The 22,333-nt window shown below is 44.5% G+C and overlaps 1 protein-coding gene and 1 long non-coding RNA gene across 2 annotated transcripts in view; one reads left to right on the top strand and one right to left on the bottom strand.

Moving 5' to 3' along the window:
• Positions 1–22,333, top strand: part of ANKH (ANKH inorganic pyrophosphate transport regulator) — a 154,222-nt gene that overhangs the window by 80,530 nt on the left and 51,359 nt on the right. Inside the window, exons 2-4 of the mRNA XM_090049859.1 lie at positions 9,601–9,817; positions 21,030–21,148; positions 21,821–21,904. Coding sequence (XP_089905985.1) covers positions 9,601–9,817; positions 21,030–21,148; positions 21,821–21,904 — 420 coding nt within the window. The remainder of the gene's footprint in view (positions 1–9,600; positions 9,818–21,029; positions 21,149–21,820; positions 21,905–22,333) is intronic.
• The window catches only part of LOC149864415 (uncharacterized), a 53,802-nt gene continuing 39,936 nt past the window's right edge, over positions 8,468–22,333 (bottom strand). The window contains exons 2-3 of the long non-coding RNA XR_016442706.1: positions 11,927–12,027; positions 8,468–8,493 (exon numbers count right to left, since the gene is read on the bottom strand). This is a non-coding gene — a long non-coding RNA (uncharacterized LOC149864415). The remainder of the gene's footprint in view (positions 8,494–11,926; positions 12,028–22,333) is intronic.

The following is a 22,333-nucleotide window of genomic DNA, read 5'->3' as shown; positions in this document are numbered from 1 at the left end:
CATCTTTATCAAAACAAGGCTTCTCTAACTGGTTTTTATATAGGGCTACAGGTTTAAATCCTCAAGCAACTGAAAACAATGTGGAAAAATGTGAAGTGGGGTATCTTGGCATGAACATGTGACCAGCACTGCAGGACCTAGACCAAGACTGAATCTGCGTTTGTATCTCATAAATAGACCTCTGTAAGTAACTGATTTCAGTTTTCACTCCTAACTGAAAGGAAGAATAATATATTTTTTCTTATCAAACTATTTGAATTTAGGATCCTTTCCTATCCCTTTTAATTTATTTTAGGCAAGTTTAAGTAAAAAAAAAAAAAAATGGTTCCAGTCAATACAAATATACATTTTTGGAAGAATTTTTTTTTAAAGGAAAAACACTGAAAACACTGAAAAACTTCTTCCACCTCTGTGTAGAAAGCCATAATAGGCTTGAGATCTGCCTTATTTGCCTTTCAGTGTTGCAAAATGAAATCAGAAATCTGTTGTAGCTGGAGTTCCCTTGCTGTAAGACACCTATTGGCAGAGGGTTCGTTGTTAAGATTTCAGTTCAACATTGGAATCTGACATTGTTCTTCCCTACCCCTCCCATTTAGCCTAAATAACCAAATCCTTCAGACTTTGTAGTACACAGGAACATTTAGTATATATCAATAGCACTGCTTGGGCAACTCCTTTAAGTGGGCCAGGGTTTTAGTATAAAAATACCTCAGTATAACAACACCCCATGGAACCAGGAGAAAAGTTCTTTAAAAGGGGGTGTTTCCCCCAGGTGGCCAAAACACAGCTCACATGGTACTTGCAGCTCTCTGGAAATTGGCCAAAACCCCACCCACTTCTCCCTGAGGCAGCTCTGGGGGGCAGTGCGGCCTGGCACTTCCCGCTACTCCAGCTTTCCCTACGGGGAATGCACCCTGAGCCTGCCTTCTTCCCTGTTTCTCTCCCTTCAGGACTGCTGGCTCAGGTGCCCTAGGGTGCACTCCCCAGGGAAGAAAACAGAAGCAGCTTGGAGGTGCCGGGGGTGGTCACCTCCACTCCAAGTCACTCATCACCCCGCCTCCTTCCCCCCTCCCACCCTACTCTCTGGCTTTTGAACTTCAATGGAGGATCAGATGTGGCTCTCAGGCTGAATAACTCTGGCCACCCCTGGTGTTTGATCTGGTAGTTAGTTGATTTGCTGCATTAAAATAATAATAATAAATGTTTCTCATACTATTGGGATTGTTAAAAGCAGGGTTTTGTGAAAATAAGGTTGTGCTGTAAAATAGATGCAGGTGGGTTTTAAAATTCTAATTAGAAGGATGAGCAAATAAACTCATGTAATTGGGAAGGTCATTTTTATTTGACGGCATTTTCTGGCAGAAGAAGGCTGAGGTTGACATAACTGTGTTGTAGTCAGTGAGACTTCTAGAAGATGGGAAAAGTAACAAATTCTACTGTTTAGAGTGAGCTGATAGAACATTTTACAGGGGAAGAGTGTGAAAGTTAAACTTTTCAAAGTAATCCAAGAAAAACTTTCCAGTAGCTTAACTATATACAAAAGGAAAACATTTTCATAAGCACTTTAAAATAAGATGACAGGCTAGATTCCATGCCATATGATACTGAGGGAAATAGCTGAGAGTGTTCAAAATCAAGATTAGGCAGTTATCTGAATACTCCCTACATAAACTGAGACAAAATCAAAGATTCTTCAGACCTTATGACTCAGGGCCTAAAGATAGTATCAGTCTTATATAAAGGAAGGGATTCTTTCTGAGAACTGCTTGTTTCTATTTAACTCCTCCTTAGATAAGAACTAGATTAGGTCAAAATCAGAGCCACGATATTTCATTAGGTAGATGATTGATATCTACTGGTATTTTACTTCCTATGGTACTGTGATTAGTACATCACATATGAAAATGCTTCCTGCTGAGTTTCCAGCAAGCCTATCTGCAGTCCCAGAAAAAGGAAAATCAGGACTGTGATTCAGTTATTTTCAGATCTGTTTAAATGCTTTTAATTGCTTTCAAATCAAATAGTACAAAGATAACAAGTGAAAGGGAAAGAAAAACACAAATGAAAGGATTCTTTTTTATTGTTTGGTTTGAAGTTTCCAGAACTGGAAAACATCAAGCCTGTATTCAGGTTGGTAATATGGGTAACCTCTGCTCATTGCGTCGGCGTAATTAAGACATGAGCTAATCTGGCAGCTCAACAGTTGAAGCAGAAGTCACTCATAGCTAACAAACTCTGCTTTGTGTGGCTAGAAACATGCTGTATGGAATAGCTGCCTAATAAGAAACCTTGGCCACCCCACCCGGCGTTGCTCACACAATGGGAGAGGAAAAGGAAAAAAAATCAAAAGACCTCAGAAATATTTTCCACAACTTAAATTGGGCAAAACAGTGGAACATTAGTAATGAAGCACAGCTTAGCCAGAGAAACAGACTTTAAAAGCAAGTTAATAGCAGCATGGAATTGAGTACTACCACTGGGTAAAGGAATGTATGTGAAGAAATGGTTAGTCATGGTACAGGTTCTAGAAAGAAGAGAGATCTGCTTATATTATGGTATATATTTTGAATACATGGCAGCTTTGGCATGCGTTTGATAGGTTTTAGTAGAGAGGCCTGTTCCTATGTGTTCCCTTTTTGGCACAGAGCAGTACTGAAAAAGAATAGTAGACCAGTTTTCTTTGATCTGTCTTTCTTCGCAGGATCTAGCTATATGATAAGTCAGAAATTGTGCATACATTCACTCAGTGGGCTTATTACTGCTTATTTATATAGTGACAAAGCAAGCTATTCGCTGACAGTGGAATAAATGAAATGTCATACCATTAACTTTTATCATGGGCAAGCAGTAAAAGTTCTGTTATCCAGCATCTTACAAGCCAGCATGCTGCACTAACTGGCATGCTGGCTTATAAGATAAAGCCCCCATGGCTTGGGTCAAAGCAGCCTGTGCTGCTGAGCCCCCACGGCCTGGGGGCATAACAGGCTGTGCAGGCCTGTGCGGGACCTGCCTCCCGGATGCCACGAGTGGGGTGGCAATGCCATGGGATGCAGTGGGAAAAGTGGCAGCCAGGGTCACTCAATTAACTGGCATATTTTGTTATCTGGCATGCCCCGTTCCTGGGGGGAAAAAGATGTAATTACTGGAACTGAGGGCTAGCCAGGACCTCTTGGTCAGAACTGATACTTACTTCTAGAAAACTTACTGTGGATCAGGAGTGTCAGGATTTTTTTTTTTTTATCATTCTTCCTGAAGAGAGTTTCTCTAGGATTATATTATGTCTCAGTACCATGCCAGGGCAGTAGTTCAGTCATAATTTAGAGGAAAATGCCATCTAATGAATCACCACTCCCTGAACTCATCTGTGTTTTCCAAAGAGTCCAGAATGGGGGGGGAGGGGGTTAACAATAAGCTAAATGACATTAGAGCAGTAACTGAAATATATATGATTTGTGGCGAAACTGCAACAAAGGCCATTAGGTTCATCTAACAATCCTGCTTGTACAGATGCTGTTTATTCAATTTTGTCTGTGATTTTGTGCATATAAAGCATGACACACAGCAGTTGAATATAAAAAGCAATAGGAAGTTGTGACAGGTGTCTCTCTTTGGGGTCTGTCCACTAGTGGCCCCGCCCACCTGTTATGGGCCAACCACCCACCTTCTCGCCTGCCACGCCTCGTTGTTACTTGCTTAATTAGAGAATGTTAGTTAAGCAGGAAGCTGCCCATTTTCTGCCCTGATGCCAGGGGGCGCTATCTGCTGCTCCTTTCCTCCCTTTACACCGCAGCCCAAGCCTTGCTGATGTACCAGACGTTGTTCAGTCAGCCTTGCTCTTTGTGCCATCTGGCGCTTGGGCTTTCTGTAGCTTTGTCTCAACTGCGCCCCCTCTGGGACTCGTCAGTTGTCACTCCCTCTGCTCTGGGGCTTCTCTCAGCCTCAGGGCCCAGGGGGCTGTAGCCGTGCCTGGCCTCTTCCTTGGCGCCGGGGTCAGTGCACCCAAAATGCTGCGCCCTCTCTGGTGCTGGGGTCAGTGCACCCCAAATGCTGCACCCTCTCTGGTGCTGGGATCCCCATGCTACTGTGGAGCACCTGTGAGGCCTCTTCCCACCCCTAGTAACCTCACCTGGTCCTCCAGTCTAAACAGCAAACACAAAAACACAAGCCCCTGGGCTATAACATTAAATCTATGCCGTCTGGCTAAACAACATTCAATCCCTACCAGGGAATTCTCCACCCCATAACAGCAATCAGGAGCTGCTCATGCAGTCAGGCTTCTCCTCACCGTTTGCTCTGGCAGAGCTCCTTCTCCCTTGACTGCCTCGGCCTGCCCTGCCCCTTCTGGTCAGCTGGCTCCCACTGGTTACCTTGGCAACCCACAGCGGGATTCCATACTGATCGCTCCACAAGTAGCAGGCATCTCAGTACCCTGCTACAGCAGTATGCCTTGTTTTATTTTTTTAAGAAATATCATTGGTGCTCCAACAGGAAATTGTTAAAGTTTACCAAGTGTTGCCAGTGTTTGCCATATCATGGAAAGCAGCTAACAGTCTTATCTTTCTTATCTATTGGGTAAATGCAAAGTACTACATTTAGGGAGAAATGATCAAATCGGACAAATAGAAAATGGTGAATGACTGGCAGAGTTCCAGGACTGTAGAAAAGGGGGTCATCGTGGACCACAAGCTGGATATGAGTCAACTGTGTATTACTGAAAAAAAAACAAACAACAAATACCCTACTGAGATGTATTAACAGAAATACTGCATGCAGATAAGTGATTCTTCCACTTTCTCCAGCTGGTGAGGCTTTATGTGAACTATTATGTCCCATTTTGGACACTGCACTTCAAGAAAGATGTGTGTGACCGCCATGTTTCAATTCCCCGCCCTCGGGTGGTTCCCCTTCTGCAGGAAGATGTCACTCTCCTCTTGGAATCACTTTGGGATCGAAGCAGCTTTCTTTTGGACCAGTCCCTGGCTTTGTTCTTACCCGCCATGACTTGATGTTCCGTTCAGTGTCAAGGTTGGTTCGTGGTATGCTCTGCGGCCCAGGATCCCTCGGTGGACACATCACGGGGCTCCGCCATCCCTACACCCTGGCCTCACACCACCTTCCGTGCGTTCTTCTTCTACGGGTCAGGTCTACAGCCATAGGGTACTATATTCCTCCCAGCCTGCCCCTATTGTGGCGCTTAGCTCTATGCTTGGCCCATGGTCCCTCTGGCCTCTCCCTCTTTGACCCTGGATGGGGTTGCTGCACAGGTTCTGGCCTCACCACAATACCCTAGACATCCCCTTCTATAGGGATACCAACTCGGTTCTCCCTTCCCTGACCAGGGATACCCCCTGCCCCAATACAACTTAAATCACAACTACTCAGCCCTCACTCAACTGAGCCTTCTAATTAGACCTCACCGGTCCTTTCGAGCCTTGCTTGACTCCAACCTTCCTGGTGCCTCCCTCAGCTCATTGTACCATGATGTGGCGGTGATCGCCACCCGCTGGCACCCTCTCGGGGTTGTCCCAGGGTTTCTCCCCTGTTGTATGGCTGAACCTTTGTAGTGTTGCTCTGGCACTTCCCCCAGGGCCCATGCTGCCGTCCCTCTGGTGTTTCGGCAGGTCCTTCGCGACCATGCTTACTACACCTTCCGCCTCTGGAGCAGCCTCCCACCACGCTGCTTGTCTTCGCCCCTCTTCCACCTCCTCCGTCGTCCCGGTCACTGCTGCTCTCTCTGGCAGAGTCGGTGGCTGCTCTCCCCAGGGGCTATCCGTCTCTCCCACTGGTGGAGCAAATACCTGCTCTCCAGTGTGGCCCTCCATTTCCTCCGCTGCCGCAGCTGCTGATTTTAACCTTGCCGGCCGGCAGCTCCCAATGACATCACCGACTGGGCGTACCTGCACAAAAAGGCGGCTGACGCACCGCGCAGGTCTTTCCAGTGGCGTCGCGTGCTCATCCCGCTCTGCTGGTAAGTCCCATTTATTATTTGGCTCCCCAGGACAATGTGGAAATTGGAAAGAGTCCTGAGAAAAGCAATTAAAATAATTACAGGTCTAGAAAATGTGACTTGTGAGTAGGGACTTACATAATTTGCAGGGGCTTTTCCCCTTATTTCGTGGGCAAAACATGGACCTAGGCTGTCATTTTGCAGGTGGAGTGAGATGGGCTCCCTCATGCCTCTGATGGGCTGAGGAGCCCCACTGGCCTTGCCCCTTGCCACTGATTGCCTGCAAGGGCTACCTGCCATGCATCCTGCTCCTCTCTGCTGATTGGTGGAGAGGTGTGGGGCCATATTACAGACAGCCCTTGCAGGCAATCAGTGGGCAGGAGCAGCAACCGTCTTGCCTGTGGCCCTTCAAGGCCTGTGGCCTCCCTTCCCCACCCCACCAGGCTGCCACAGCACACTGCAGACTGCTGGCTCCCTCTGAGGAGCCAGCATTTTTTTTTCCGTACATTTTTTTTCTGTGGATTTTGTGGACATTGCCCAGATTTCATGGGCAATGTTGGATTTCAAAATTGCGAATTTCATATGTCCATACTTATGAGGAAAAGTTGGAGGAATTGGAATTATTTAGTTTGGAGAAGGGAAGACCAAGGGAGGATTTGATAACAGTTTTCAAAGACAAAAAGATCATTATAAAAAAAGACAATCTACTTTTCTGTAATGGAGTTAAATTATACAACAATTTAGCTTGAATATCAGGAAGCACTGTCTAACTCTCATGGCGGTTAAGTGTTTAAGAGCAGGTTAGACAAATATCTTTGTCAGGGATGGTTCTGCCTTGAAAAACAGGTTGAATTAAATGATCTCCAGTCCCATTTTTCTGTGATGGATAGAATGCACAGACTTAACTCTCCAAGATTCAAGGTTTCCTTGTTGATCTAAGGGTATAAAATATCACACAAGATCAGCATTTTAGGTGAGCCATAGTATGAAAAGATGTGCAGGGTGGGAAGGATACCTAGGAGTTATTGTGTCAGCTATGGAAAATGCAAATGAATAGCCCCTCCCGCCATGTCTTTAAAGTAAAAATGGAGAAAAAAGGAAATGCTGAGAGATACCAGCCAGAATAAGTGGTTTGTCCATGTGGAGCTACCAAAACTGAGGGGCCAGTAAGAGACCATATTTACTATAAGTTTTGCCAAGTGGCCTTTGCACAGAAAGGTTGGTGGGGGGCTTTTTTGGTGGGTGGGGGGAGAGGGGGTTGCTGATTTGCATATTTGGTATTGCTATTTCAAGGCCAGCCTCCAGGGGATATCATCCGGTCAGTCAGCTGTTATTCACTAGGATAAATTAATAGCAACATTCTGCTTATAGTGGCCTTTGCTTTTAGGCCAGTTTACACTATGTGGTGGTGCACAGGGTAGTGTAAATGCCCTGATAGCTTAAGCACATCTACTTTGGTGTAGGTTGTTCACAGAGAAAATATCTGAGTTCAGTAATTAAGATGGAAGGGAACGGGACTCCTGCTCCAAAATCAATCTTGTTTATTTCCAGTTATGTAGAGAACTCACAGAGGAGCGGTTATAGACCCAGTTCATTCCCTGTAATCCTATTGACTTCAGCGCTGCAAAAGGAGTGAATTGTCTCTTATCTGTAGAGACATTTGTACAGTAACCAGTGTCAGAATCTTGAGACCATGCCTTTTCCAGTGCTCTTCTTCTCACTGGGCACATCTACACATGCATATTAAGGCATAGCAATAAACTGTGGCAATGTGCTTTGGGCTCTGCATTGAGCTTTGTAGTATGAGAACAGACTTGAGGGGCTGTGGGCAAAATGGCTCTGCACTGCATATGCAGTTGGGACTACAGCACACTGAGCCAGGTCAGAGCAGCTCCAGAGCTGGATAGGAGTCCGGGGGTGTCATTAAAGGTGTTTAGTTCAAAAATGCATTGCTGCCATTTTCTGTGCACTAACACACATTTACCACTTATACAACTGCACGCAATGCAGCACAATGTGAATCAGCTTGCATGTGGAACAGACATGATTAGTTGAGTCTGCTCCAATATGTCGAATCTGTGGTGTGTTGCAACATGAAAAAGTATGCGTATAAATCCCCTGGGAGATCAAGGCTATCCAAAAGGAGGGGGGTCATTCTCACCTTTCAGCTGTGGGAAGAATTCAGGAGTCAGGTAAAATATAATGTGGAATAAGGTAATTTTTCTAGGAAAAGAACAAATGAAAGCAAGAAGGCTGAAGACTTAGTGTATGAGTCTTTATTTGCCTTACTTAGTTCAGAGCATCATTAAAGGCAATGACAGGGAGATTGAAAGGGAAAAGGCTGTTCTATATATTAAATCTTGACTCCCAGTGTGGGGATTCAGCTCCTGTTGAAGTCAGTGGGATTTATGTTCTCTGTATTGCTCCCAAAAGATGAAAAGGTACTTTGTAGAAACAGTGCGGAGTGAAATGCAAAGACTTCATCCTCTTGCACTGATAACACTTGGGCTTGTTCCTTCAGATAAAGCAGTGATCCGGATGGTATGCTAAAATGAAACAGTACAACTTTTTGTGGAGGCAGTGTGGGTGGGGGTGATATTCCTGGTTAGTCCTGTATTGCAAAAATAAGTCATATTTCGTGCTTGTTGCTGAATAAATTATAAGATTGCTATTACAACACAGAAGATAGAATTTATCTTTCATATTTAGTCAATGCATTTGAGGCTTGTTTGGTGGGAGTATTCTGGGTTTTCTGAAGAAAGTGTTGCATTTTTCTCTTGGTTCAGTTCAGTTATGGGGATAATTGATTTAATTACCAGTGATTCAAGGGCAGGTGGAAACATTTCACTCAAGGTATTTGTTAGGCCATTCAAAATAACAGCTTGAAACACAGGTATTGTATCTTGTTAATAAGCTATATGAATTTTATGTATGAAATAAGTGCAGAATCCAGAACACATTGGACACATGGAAGAAGTAACAGTATATTTGGTTATATGCACAACTAGCCTAGTTTCATGGTAAACTAAATGTGGAATTAGCGGTCCATGCTTGTTCAAGAGAAATTTAATGAAAGTCCTTTTACAGTGAAAGAGATGTTAAGCTCCAGTAATCTCACTGCGCCACAATGTGCATATTCAGGATATTTCACAGGTTCAGGATATTTGCACAAGGTAAACTTCAGCTTTCCATGCAACAAGGTAAAAATGACCAGGCGTGAGTTCAGTCATACCTAAGGCTTGAAGTAGGACTTAAATGATGCATAAGCCCTGGACTGGCCATCCCTAACTTAATGAATGGCACTGTTCCAAAAAAGGAAAAGAGGGACTTGTATATTGGATTCTTACTGAATGCTTTTGAAACTATCATTTTATTTAAATTCCTTAAAATTCATTTATTTAAGTTCTCTCTAGCTTTGCTTTCTGTGTTAAATGGGACAGTGAGATCTGTCTTGTGATGCATATGTACAAAATAAGCTGTGACAAACAGTACATGGAAACCACATGGGGAAACTCAAGAATCATTTTAACCTGATGATAAGCTATAGTTTTAGTTTCTTTGGGAACAGACTAGAAGTTATTTTTTTTCTCTTGAGTATAAGTTCAAGAGGTATTTTCTTGTGTGTGATTTTTTTTTTAAATCTGTTTCAACAGGCATTGAACAGGGGTATCGCAGCTGTCAAGGAAGATGCTGTGGAAATGTTGGCCAGCTATGGGCTAGCTTACTCTCTAATGAAGTTCTTCACGGGTCCAATGAGTGACTTCAAGAATGTGGGCCTGGTATTTGTGAATAGCAAGCGAGACAGAACCAAAGCTGTTTTGTGTATGGTTGTAGCTGGTGCTGTGGCTGCTGTATTTCATACCTTGATAGGTAAGTCTTCCTCACCTGGTATTCAGATACCTTTCAATTTGCCTCCCTTATGGGAGTGAACAGATACCTGTTGCTGTTGCCCCAGGATTGTTGCTGCCCCCAGCCCTGATGCACTGGGAGCTCTGAGCTCTCCTTTCTGTGTTTAAAGGAAATCATGAGAGGGTAGGTTTTCTTGCAACAGGAATCCTCTATGGGTTGCACAGCATCATTGTCTTTTGAACAGGTTTAAAGCGGTAACTTTTGCCTGTAGTTCATGTCCATGCATGCACTCTACCACCAGCACATGGTTGCCCAACTTACTGCCAGTCTATTTCAGTCATGCTTATGGGCCAGGCTATCGTACAGTTGTCTGGGTGGAACTAGATGATGATACTGTCTGACTGCTGTGTAGCTGAGTCAGCTAACAATAGTCATATCTATGGGGTCACCAGTTCACTCTGCAGGAAGACATCCCTTTGTACTGCATGGAGCTATTTCTCAGGACTTTCTGGCACACTACGTACTTTACACCTGCTTCCTAGACATGCATACAGGATGAGCACCTTGGCATCTGTCTTCCTCTATAGTACAGCCACCACTAAGTACAAAACTAGGCAAGCAAGAGCTGGCACTCTGGTTAAAAATAGCCAACATCATCTTTCACCCAGTTCGGTCATCATCCATTTTTCAGTATAACTAGCATTAGCTTTTATCAAAATTATTTCATGCCAAACTGAAACCAGGGCCCTGATGGAACATTGGAGCAAGAAGACTGCATAAATACATCTTGGTCTAGCTCTGAAAAAAAAAAGTGAGCAACAAGAGGTGCAGCTTTCTGCCAGACCAATGAAACATGATATTCATTCAACTACCCACCAGCACCATTAGCAGCTGGAGGCCACAAGTCCTTTGACAACTGGACCAGATTCACTGCCCCCTGAAAACAAACTTCAGGTCACTGAGCAGAATGGATCTGTCTACATCGTGGAGAAGGAGACTTTGGGGGAAGAAAAAGATGCAGGTATAGTGTTACATCTTTTTTATAGTTGTGGGCTGTCTGAGGAGATGAATGGAGAGAAATTGTGAAGAATGTGAAATGGTATGGTGGTCAGCAGAAACTCCATTTTAGCAGTCTGAAAGTAAGGAACTGCTTTTCTGCTGAAAGTGTGTGTGTGTGTGTGTGTATAAGCATGTCTATGCGTGCATGTATGTGTGCACATGTAAAAGACAGAGAAAGAGAGATTGGTTGCAGAATTATTGATAGTGACCAATCTGATGCTGTCCCAACCAGCCTGTAGGTGGTTGGGACCTGTCCTTGTTACTACTCCTCTAGCATGGAGCATCTGGTGCGAACAGATGTCTGTGGCTGTTATCACTCTGGCTTGTTGCCCCATTTTCATCATGTTTACTAAATGCCCCTTCAAAGCACACAGGAATGGGTACCTGGCACTCTTGTCAGCATCATGACCACGTCACCTGCTGTACTGCTGAAATGGTAATCATTGACATATCACCTTAATAAATAGTTAAAAACAATAGAGGCAGTGAGCATGTGCTTGCTGGCTGCAGTAGCCTCATGCTAGAGTCAATCTATCACTAACTTAAGTTAAAAATATATATTTAATTCCTTTAATTTCATTAATATATACAGACCACTTCAATTTACAATAATGGCTTGGATTTTGCCATTGAAAATTGTGGATAGTCCATATTGTAAACACATAGCTATTTACAAATTCTGTAATGAGATTTTTCCTTGCTTGGTTCATTCCTCAGCCATGAGCCATGTCCTCTGTAATGTATATATCAGATCAGAGGTATAGCTTTGCTCATTGGACACAATTATGTTCTTGATCCATCTATTCCTCATTCTAAGCTGTTAAAGGTTTCAGCAGGCTTAAAATATAGCAATCAGCTTCCTCCATAGTACAGCCACCATTAAGTACAAAAAGCTGTAAAATGATTCTTCGGTATGTGATCTTATGATCAGTCAACATTGTCTGCAAGTAGCCATTCCAAAACCTTCTGGTGAAGTAACTCTGAAGTTTTGTCTAAAATAGAGCACTTCTGTACTCAGAAACTCGTGAACCCCATCCTTGCCCTTCTGGGAAAGAAAGAAAACATGTTTACCTGCAATACTTTCTAAAGCCTGAATTTGAAAGTGCTTCATCCAGTCTTCCAGATGTTCACAGTGGCAGAGTGGAAAACATTTTATGTTGCCATGTGTGTGCCTGAAAATATATAAAGACCACATCCAAGGTTGGTAGGGAACCGAAGAGAACTGAGTTTGTTAGACACCTAGCCTTAGTTGACTGTATGATGCTGTCAAGTTTTATGTTTCAAGTTTCCTTTGAATATGTTTTAAATCCTGCTTATCCTTTTCTGACCCAGAGATGTACAAATTTCATTGCAAGAGGAGGAGCCCAGTGGCTGACTGGTAGCCTCACAGGACCAGCAATTGATTTTCAGCAGCTGTGTGCTTGTCACAAACTACCTCCAAATGAGATGAAAGCTCAGGTTACAGATACTTAAATGCCACACACCAATCCACTGAATGAGATGCTTCTGTGGTGGATAAGGAGGATGAAACAGCCATCGTCATATACAATGAGCCTCAACTACAGAGGAACAGAAACACCTTGAGGAAACAAGAGGGAGGGAAGAAAACCAACAGCTGTGGAAATGAAATTAACTCTATACTTATCAGCACATTTGCAGCTGCAATTAGTGCCTAGGCAGGCCTCCTGGCAACTCTTATTCCTTGAAAATGCCAAAATAGGACATTTCACACTGGTGAACTCATGCTTCCTTCCTTCTGCACCAGACCACCCCTTCATATGAGTCGCAGAAATCTTCTATGTTGGTGTCCAGTTGAGACAAACAGTACAGACTTGTACCTGTGAGCTTTCTGTGTGCCTCTTGGTACTGAGAGCACCATCACCCCATCACTGTATACAGGAGACCGATGAATAATTTTCATCACTCTGAGACACGTAATAGTATGTACCAAGAAATTAATGTACATGGCCACAGTCATCTAGTGATTCTGTGGCACACCTGGGAAGTCAAATAACATTTCCCTCTGACCTTGAGCCTCAGTCGAGTATCTTGGACATGGCCATCTTTCTTTGTTCTTGCTGTTTCAGTTTCGACTCAGATTTTGACAATGGGTGCTGCCTATTAAATGGCAATGCACCTTTTATGGACTTCTTGGAAAATGTATGATGGCACCAGAGAATAAAGCTCTGAACAGGCATCTGAGAAGGAACGATGAGCTTGAAAAGAGAGAACAATAATGTAGTAGATAACTCTTTCATTATATGTGTATAATACCCCTCACTAATTTCACCCTGCTGGAGAAGGAAACTGATTTATAACATAATTCTCTATTTTATGTGCTGTATTGACAAACATTCCATATGAGATGGGACCCTTTTAATACTAGGCTCATAATAAAGAATCAAGTCTTTCTCTTCCTTATTGACAAAACTGCACAATTCATTCCTTAGCTGGTTTATTATCTTGGCCTGGCTGCCACTTAACCCAGACTGACATCTGGATTTACATGCTGATGGAACATGTACTCTGGACATTTCTTTCCAATGAAATGTTTGTATAAATATTCAGTAGAACATTCTTCAGCTCTCCAAGGTTCTGGAAGTGCACAACGCAGCAGTCTTTTTGAAGACATTCTTAAAGGCACAATCCCTGCACTTAACAAGGCATGTCTAGCTTCCTTTCACATTGTCATTTACTTTTCCCAGGCAGGCAGTAGATAAAGTGTTGCTTGCCAGTTTCAGAACAAAGAATTTCAGTAGCCAGGCTGGAGGACAAAAGGTACTCGGTGCCTAAGAGGCTGTGTAGGTGTAATCCAGGTAGAACACTTTCTTATCTCAAGAAATTGTAGCATACACAATGATGAACTAAACCGTGTGTGTGTGTGTGTGTGTGTTCAGGCCAGTTCTAACATGCCCACTAGACTGGTTCATACTAAACATTACGCTATTTTTTGAAAAAGACTAGAGCACAGGGTGGCAAATCAGAAACCCTAGGCTCCAATAATCTTCATAGATTTCATAGACATTAGGGGCTGGAAGGGACCTTGTGAGATCATTGAGTCCAGCCCCCCCACCATAGTCAGCTAGGATCAAGTGATCCCAGGAAGAATAATATCCAGACGTTTTTTGAAAGAGTCCAAAGTAGGTGCTTGCACCACCTCTGGAAAAGTCTGTTCCAGACCCTGGACACTCACATCATAACGAACTTTTTTCTTATGTCTAGTCTAAATTGGCCTTCCTGGAGTTTGTGGCCATTAGACCTTGTTATCCCTTGGGGAGCTCTGGTGAACAGCTGTTCTCCCTGCTCCTGATGTACCCTTCTTATATAATTGTAGGCTGCTTCCAAGTCACCCCAAGCCTTCTCTTTTCCAGACTGAAGAGTCCCAAATCCCTCAGCCTCTCCTTGTACGGCCTGCCCTCCAGGCATTAGATCATATGAGTGGCTCTCCTCTGGACTCTATCAAGCTTTTCCACATCCCTCCTAAAGCAGGGGGCCCAAAACTGGATGCAGTACTCCAGCTGCGGCCTCACCAAGGCCAAGTAAAGTGGGAGGATGACGTCCCTGGTTTTTCCTTGAGATGCATCGGTAGATGCATGCCAGAATTTGGTTTGCTTTGTCAGCCACAGCATCACATTGGTGACTCATATTCATTTTGTGGTCAATCAAGACCCCCAAGTCTCTTTTGGTCATGGTGCTAACCGAGCTTGTAAGTGTGGTAAGAGTTTTTCCTACTGAGGTGAGGTACCCTACACTTCTCAACGTTGAAGGCCATCCAGTTTTGGTCAGTCCACCTTGACAGCGTGTCCAAGTCAGCCTGTATCCCCAGCCTGTTTTGCGGCATGACTGCCTTCTCCCATAATTTGGTGTCATTCGCAAACTTTGCCAGTTTGCATCTGATTCCTGACTCCAGATCATTAGTAAAGGATGTTAAAGAGTACTGGCCCAAGTACCAAGCCCTGAGGGACTCCGCTGCTCACCCTATGCCACGTTGATTTGGTCCCATCAACTAGTACTCTTTGGGTCCTACCCTGTAGCCAGTTACCTAGCCACTGAATATTAAGATGAACAAGGCCACAGTTTAGCCTTGAGGACGTCATAGGGAATTAAGTCAAAGGCTTTCTTGAAATCTAGATAGATGACATCCACGTCATCTTCCATGTCCAGGGCTTATGTCACCTGGTCATAGAAGGAGCTGAGGTTGGTCAGGCAAGACCTGCCAGTCGCAAAGCCATGTTGGCTGGCCTTCAGAAGCTTGCCTTCTGTTAGTCTGGTGTTCACAGATCCCTTGACAATTTTCTCTAGGATTTTTCCAGGGATGGACGTCAGACTGATTGGTCTGTAATTCCCCAGGTCATCCCTCCTCCCTTTCTTGAAGACAGGGACCACATTGGCCCTTTTCTAGTCTTCCAGGACCTCACCCAAGTGCCACAAATTTTCAAATATCTTTGCTAAGGAGGATGCAGTAATGTCTGCCAGCTCCTTCAAGACTCTCGGGTGCAATCTGTAAGGGCCCACAGACTTGTGAATGTCCTGATTATCAAGGTGTTCCTTCATCTGATTCACATCAATTTTGGGCTTCCAGGCTGGTTCATGTCCTTTCTGACAGTGTGATCCCCTTGGGACGGTGAAAAACTGATGCGAAAAAGTCATTTAGGAGATTGGCCTTTTCTTGGGCGTCAGATGTCAGCTGCCCTGTTTAACCCCTCAGGGGCCCAATGCTATCTTTATTCTTTTTTTGATTTCCCACATATCTGAAGGACTTTTTGTTGTCCTTGATCCCCAAAGCTAGCCTGAGTTCAGTTTGTGCCTTGGCTTTTCTGGACTGCTCCTTACAGGTGCAGACGAGTGCTGAGTAGTCCTCTTTGGTGATGCTTCCCATTTTCCAACTGGAGTAGGCTTCTCTTTTGAGTTTAATGAGGTCCAACAGTTCCTTGTTCAGCCAAGGGGGTTTCCTTGCCCGTTGATTACATTTCATGTGAGATGGAATGGCTTTCCCCTGGGCCTCAAGTATTATGGACCATTTCTCATGTACTCCCTTATCTAGAGGGGTATGGCCCCTAATTGCCTGACTTACCGAATCTCTGAGTTTGTGAAAGTCACCCTTCCCAAAGTTAAGGATTTCAGTTTTACCGAGAGATTTGCCTGCTCTTTGGTAAACTGAGAAGGTGACAAAATCATGGTTGCTGTCACCAAGCTTCCCCTCGATCCTCAGATTGCTCACCAGGTCCTCCACTATGGCCAGGACCAGATCGAACAATGCCTTTCCCCTAGTCAGCCAATAGACTTCCTGTGTTAGGTAGAGGTCATCAATGCAAGCAAGAAAGCTGCATGTCCTATCTGATTTGGCTATGTGCTCATCCCAAGAGATATCAGGGAAGTTGAAGTCCCCCATGATGATCATGCACTGAGAGCGCATGGCCTTGACGAGTTCCCTATTGAATTCCCGATCAAGTTCTTTCTCTTGGTGGGAAGGTCTATAGTAGACACCCACAAGTATGTCACTCTCCCCATGTCCTCCCTATATTTTGACCCAGAGGGACTCAAGATGCCCTTCCTAGTTAGAAAACTCAATTTGCAGGGAAGTGAACTGATCCTTGATGTAGAAAGCAAGGATCTTAGGTTTCATGCACCAGAAAACTGACTCCTGTTATAATCATTGAGCCTATCATTAAAATAATAATAATACTTTCCTGTTTTGGAGGAATGAGATTGAACTCATTAAAAAGATATAATGCTTTGACATCCTGTGATGAAGGTTGCTATAGTTGTAGCTAATATTAGAAATTTAAATTTCTGCCAGCCAACTTAAGCATTTCTTCTTTAGCAGGGGAGTTGGAAGAAAGAAAATGCATACTGAAAGAATATATGGATTTTTGCCACTTAAAAATAAAGATCGCTTTAAAATTCAAGCAGCATCAGTTTTGAGTACTGTGAGCTATTCAGCTGCTCAAAAACATTACATTACATCCTTAAGTACTTTTAGTGTTTTGAGAGCTATGCTAATTCTGAGGAAAGGAATTATTTTACCATCCAGTAATAATTTGAAATTTTAGTAATTTTACGATTCTATTTTAAGACTATACTAAGGCATTTCTAAATATTTTGCCTCCTGCTGCTCCCCAGTCTACAAACAAAACAAACAGAAAGGGGCACCAACTCCAGGATAGAATAGTGGTCTGGACATTGAACTGGGGTATGGGAGACAGGTTCAAGTTCCTTGTTTAAATCACACAGAGCAGAGAACTGAGCCTAGGTTTCCTTTATGTCAGATGAGTGACCAGACTTCCAGGTAAATTGCTATTCTCTTTCTCTAACATGAGAAATCTTTCTCAGTGAACATTGCCCTCAAAAAAGTTAGTTTAGACAAATCAGCATTTTCTAACCAAAAAACATGTAGGTGAAAAATCCCTGATCAGCTCTCATTTCAACTGCATCGCCACCTATCTACCTGACAACAAGTAGCTGTTTTCATTAGCTGTTTTTCATTCTTCAGGAATGCTTTATTTTTAACTCTGGCTGCAAAGCATGAGTATGGAATATGTCTAGAGAACTCATCGGTTAATCCAAAGCCACCTGCAGTATTTTTTTCCAGTAAAGATAATATTGACATATGTGGCTTTATGTCTGGAAGTAAAAGATACCACCCTCCTGAGAGACTTAGTTTTATTTTTTTTATGATGTAAAAATAATATGCAGGATGGTAGATGGCCTCATAGCAAATACAATGCTGCCATTTGTTTGAAACTGCTGTCATTATTTTAATATAGATATATGAATGGGGCTGGCAAACTCCAAGAGTTAATTTAGTCGTGCATTTATTGCAGGTATGTCTATTGTGTGGCCACATCCAGACTAGCACAGCCATGTGGTATGTGGTGCTACAGACACATCTGTCACCATGTACTGCATGTTCAGCCGTTCCAGCTGTTCTCCACATTGCAAGGAAGCAGTGTGGGGGGGGGGGGCGGGGGGGGGATTGACTCCCGGATATCCAGTGGTCAGAAAAACCTGTGCAAAAAAAGCAGAGCGGCACACCTGAGGGCAGTGTGTGCTACTCAAACCTAGAGTCTGGCTGGCCGGACCTACACTCCAGCTACTGGCCAAGCTCCAAGCAGCAGGATTGCTACTGCTGCAACCCCAGAAGGACCCCCAGGTAAGGCTGCTGCGGCCAGCCCAATGGCAGTTGACACTAGCACTGCTCCCCCATCACCAAATTTGCAAGCACTGCATGGCAGAATCAGGCACTAACTGCACCAGCCCCACATTGCACAATCAGGTTCCAGCTGCATCGGCCCACACGGCAGGACTGGGTCTGGGCCCGTGGGCCAGATAAACAGTGGGAGATTAAGGCTAGCATGGTCAGGGCCCTGTCCTACCACTGCATATCTGGCCTACAGGGCCAAAAGGTTGGTCACCACTACGAGTGTGGCTCCTGATGGGGCTTTCCCCAACACTTTCCCCTCCCTTAGCTTGGGCAGGAGGGTGAGCAGGTGGGGAGAGGGGGGAGAACAGAGTGCGCCCCAGGGCGTGGCAGCGGAGGGGTGAGGGGCACTACCAGCCCCCCACCTCAGCTCATTCTGTGCCCAATCCCAGGAGCAGAGCCAGGGGGGCAAGAGCAGCAGTTCCCCTCTGCAGGCCACACACATGTTGCCTGGCTTGGGGGGGAAGGGGATGTTGCAGATGGCAGCCGCCACCACCACTGCACCACTGCCGCTGCACCTTGCACCTTTGCCTGTGGCCGGTAGCAGGAAAGCCCCGCAGGATGCAGGGCATGGTGGTGTGGTGGTGGCCACCGCATGTGAGCCCCCACCCCTGGCCAAGCAGGCATGTGAAGCCTGCAGAGGGGCACTGCTGCCCTCACCCCTGCTCTAGCGAAGCGTCGCAGGGCATGGTGGTGGTGGTGTAGTGGTGCTGGCGGCTGTTACTGCATGTGAGCGGAGGTGCGGTGTGGGGGCAGCTGCTGGAAGTGGTGTGGTGGTGGCCGCCAGTGGCAGTGGCAGCGTGGTGGTGGTGACAGCCCTGCATGCCATCACCACTGCACTGCTGCCGCTGTGCCCCGTGCTGTGCCCCGTGCTGCTTGCCTGGAGCAGGGCCAGAGGGGCCAAGGCAGCGGTGATCCTTTGTGAGCTGCACATGCCTGCCCAGCCAGGGGGCGGGCAGGGGGCTCGTTCCCGGTGACTGCCACCACACCACCACATCCCATGCAGCTTTCCCAATGCTGGCCACAGGCAAGTGGTGCATGGTGCAGTGGCAGCGGTGCAGTGGTGGTGATGGTAGCTGCTGCATGCATCCCCCCCTCCCCACCAGCCAGGCAGTACATGTGAGGCCTACAAAAGGGCACTGCTGCCCTCACCCCCCCAACCCTGCTCCTGGGATTGGACACAGAGTGAGCTGAGGTGGGGGGCAGTGTGTTGCGTGGGGCTGGTAGTGCCCCTTGCCCCTCTGCTGCTGTGCCCCGGGTCGTGCTCTTCACTCCCCCCCACTGTGTCTGGCTACCCGAGCTGAGGGAGGGGGAGTTGTTGGGGAAAGCCCCACCAGAACTGCCTGCTGGCCAGCAGGTACTGCATGTCTTCCCACAACACATCCTTGCTCCCTCAGCCTCCAGCCAGCTTCACCCCCAGTGGCGGTGGTATGGTGGCAGCCACCACATGTGAGCTTCCTCCTTCTCTGGTCGGGTGACACATATGTGGCCCGCAGAGGGGCACTGCTGCCCTCACCGCCCCCATCCTGGGAGTAGGCACAGAGGTGCACTCTTACCCCATTCTCAATCTGCGCCCCCAACCCCTTCCTTTCCCCCTGTCCCACCACACACACCTACCTGCTGAGGTGCATGTGTATGTCTGTGTGTCTGCCTGTGCCTGCATGTGTGGGACTGGGGGGCTGTTGTGGGGGGAGTAAGGGGCACTAGCAGGGCCAGGGGGTGCCCGTGGGGGGGCCTTAAATTTTTACCACGGGTTTTGGATTTTTTTATCACTGAATTTGTGATTTTTTTTATCAAGGAAAAACAGGATCCCTGGTAACAACTTAATTTTTTAAAAAACAGAAAGACGGGGGGGGTGTTGTTTAAGCAAATTTCTTTAACCTTCTTGAGTAACCATCTAATTCCATTGTGAGGGTTGGCTTAGGCTAGAAAATATTGAGTGGAACCACTAATAGTATAGTAATAACCTCTGTTCATCTGATTATGTAAAATGATATATGAAGCATATGAAATGCAGTTTGGTATCTGCTATTTGTATTCTTAAGTACACTAAAGCTTGTACAAAGTATTTTTTTTTTAAATGCCAAAAATTAACTAGTACCAGTATGTGATCGTCATGCAGTTGAAGGCCACATCATAATGGTTATATATGAGGGCTGAATCACAGTTGTTTTTGCATGATTAATCTGGCCTTTCTGAATTTAATCATTTGAAGTGATTGTAAGTGTTGTATTCTATACATTGTTTATAAAGTATATTTAAAAATTATTGGATTTGTTTTTCTTTCCATCTGCCATTGTATTGAAACTCCAACTATACCACACTTCTGCAAAAAGAAACTTGTCACATTTTAGAGCAGTCTAAAATTTAGCATTAAAAGTTATTTCAGTTACCTTTAAAAATAAATACCACAGAATGAAAAAGGACAGAAAATGCCCAAATGAAAACTATTGGAATAAGCTTTCCAGTAGTACAAAGGCTATTTCTGATGTTTGAGATATCAACCTTAAAACATGAAATAGAAGAAACAGCCATTTGAAGTTGCTCAGAGATATTAATGAATAGAAATTAGTCCCATGAAAGGTGATTAATTGTAAAGGTAGATGGGAAGCAATCAGAGGAGCATATTAAATGCAATTTATTGCATACCTTATCAGTTTTCCTCAGCCATTTTACTGCTTTGTACATGTTTTACGGGTAATATCAGTGTTCAGTGAGAATGAATGTTTTATAGACCTTTTAGCACATTGATACTTATTGTCTAATATATATCCAAAAAATACAACATGGTCTTAAAATTCTGTTATTTCAACAACTGGCAACAACTGATCAAGAAGAGTGGTGGATTTCCAGGAATGCCTAACTGAGTTTGGCATCTGCTTCCTCCAGGTGTGATTAAAAAATCTCACCTAGAATCTCCATGTAAGCTTCAATACTAAGGTGGTTGGTTCTTTTATTCTTGTGTCTCTACAGCATATAGTGATTTGGGGTATTACATTATTAACAAGCTGCACCATGTGGATGAATCTGTGGGAAGTAAAACGCGAAGGGCCTTCCTTTATCTTGCTGCCTTCCCTTTTATGGATGCCATGGTGAGTATATGGCTCAGAATTAAGTTTTAACTCACATTTCTTCTTTCTGTGCTGACCTCTGCTTATAGGACCCAGTTACTTGACAGGTATTTGGAGTCTGACTGAAGAAGAACTTGCACCTCTAAGTAATTTACCATCATATGAAATAATAGGAGGCTTCACCACTGTTGATGTACCTCTGCCCCCATCTGCTTTCTCCACTAGAACCAATAACCAACTATAAGAAGTAGCGGCATCAATAAACTTATTTTTCAAGGCAAGATTCATTATACCCAATAGGGGAATGAAATCAGAGCTACATTTCTTATGTGCTAAAAACTGGTGAACAGAGCCCCCACCCTTGGCAGTTAGAACTCTAATGTGGCTTCACAGCATCCCAGACATGAAGAAAGGCAGCTTCTCATTACTGGCTTCTTTGCTCAGCAACCACTGTATAATTACTTAAACTGTTCATTCTACCCAGCCCCAGAAAAAAGGAATTAGAAGTTACAGTATGCTCCCTCTGTACTATTGGACTAGATTTGCCTAGATGCATGCATGCTGACTCTGCAAGAAAGTACATCATTAAATGTTTGAATAAAGTTTTACAGAAGAAAAACAGAGCTCTGGAAATTAAGAGTTAATATTATCCATGTTAGTAATGTTCAAAACTGTCTGTTCTGTCTTTGGCAGGCTTGGACCCATGCTGGCATTCTCTTGAAACACAAGTACAGTTTCTTGGTGGGATGTGCCTCCATCTCAGATGTCATAGCTCAGGTAATGGCTCATCTTGGCCATAGTTGTCCCTGTTGCACTATGGACTAAGATGTTTTCCCATCCCATGACTTTTGCTGATAATCCAAAGCAAATATATCATTGCTGTGGAGAGGGAATTAACAGTTCCTCAGCCATGACAAGATCCATCCTCCACTCTCAGGGGTGGAGGTGACAAAGTGGAGTATGCTGTACTTGAACAATTTGTATAGAGGCTCCTTACCAGTAATTATAAAGGCTGTTCTCAGCTGGTAAGATTAGGTCAGTACCAAAGCAACCCCAGGATTAAAGAACCAGGGGTGTTTGAGTTGATGCCGTGAATTACCTGCTGCAGGTAGGTTTTATACAGCTCTCTAGCAACTGAGAGTCCAACCATATACATAGCTGAAAATGGCTGCCCACCATTCCTAGGTAATTGTCCTAATATGGAGA

The sequence above is a fragment of the Crocodylus siamensis genome, chromosome 5 (assembly GCF_052110815.1).
Source record: "Crocodylus siamensis isolate JL-2025a chromosome 5, ASM5211081v1, whole genome shotgun sequence".
Taxonomy (NCBI): Eukaryota; Metazoa; Chordata; order Crocodylia; family Crocodylidae; genus Crocodylus; species Crocodylus siamensis.
The sequence above is the reverse complement of the archived record's forward strand: the minus strand, read 5'-3'. Positions and strand labels throughout refer to the sequence as shown.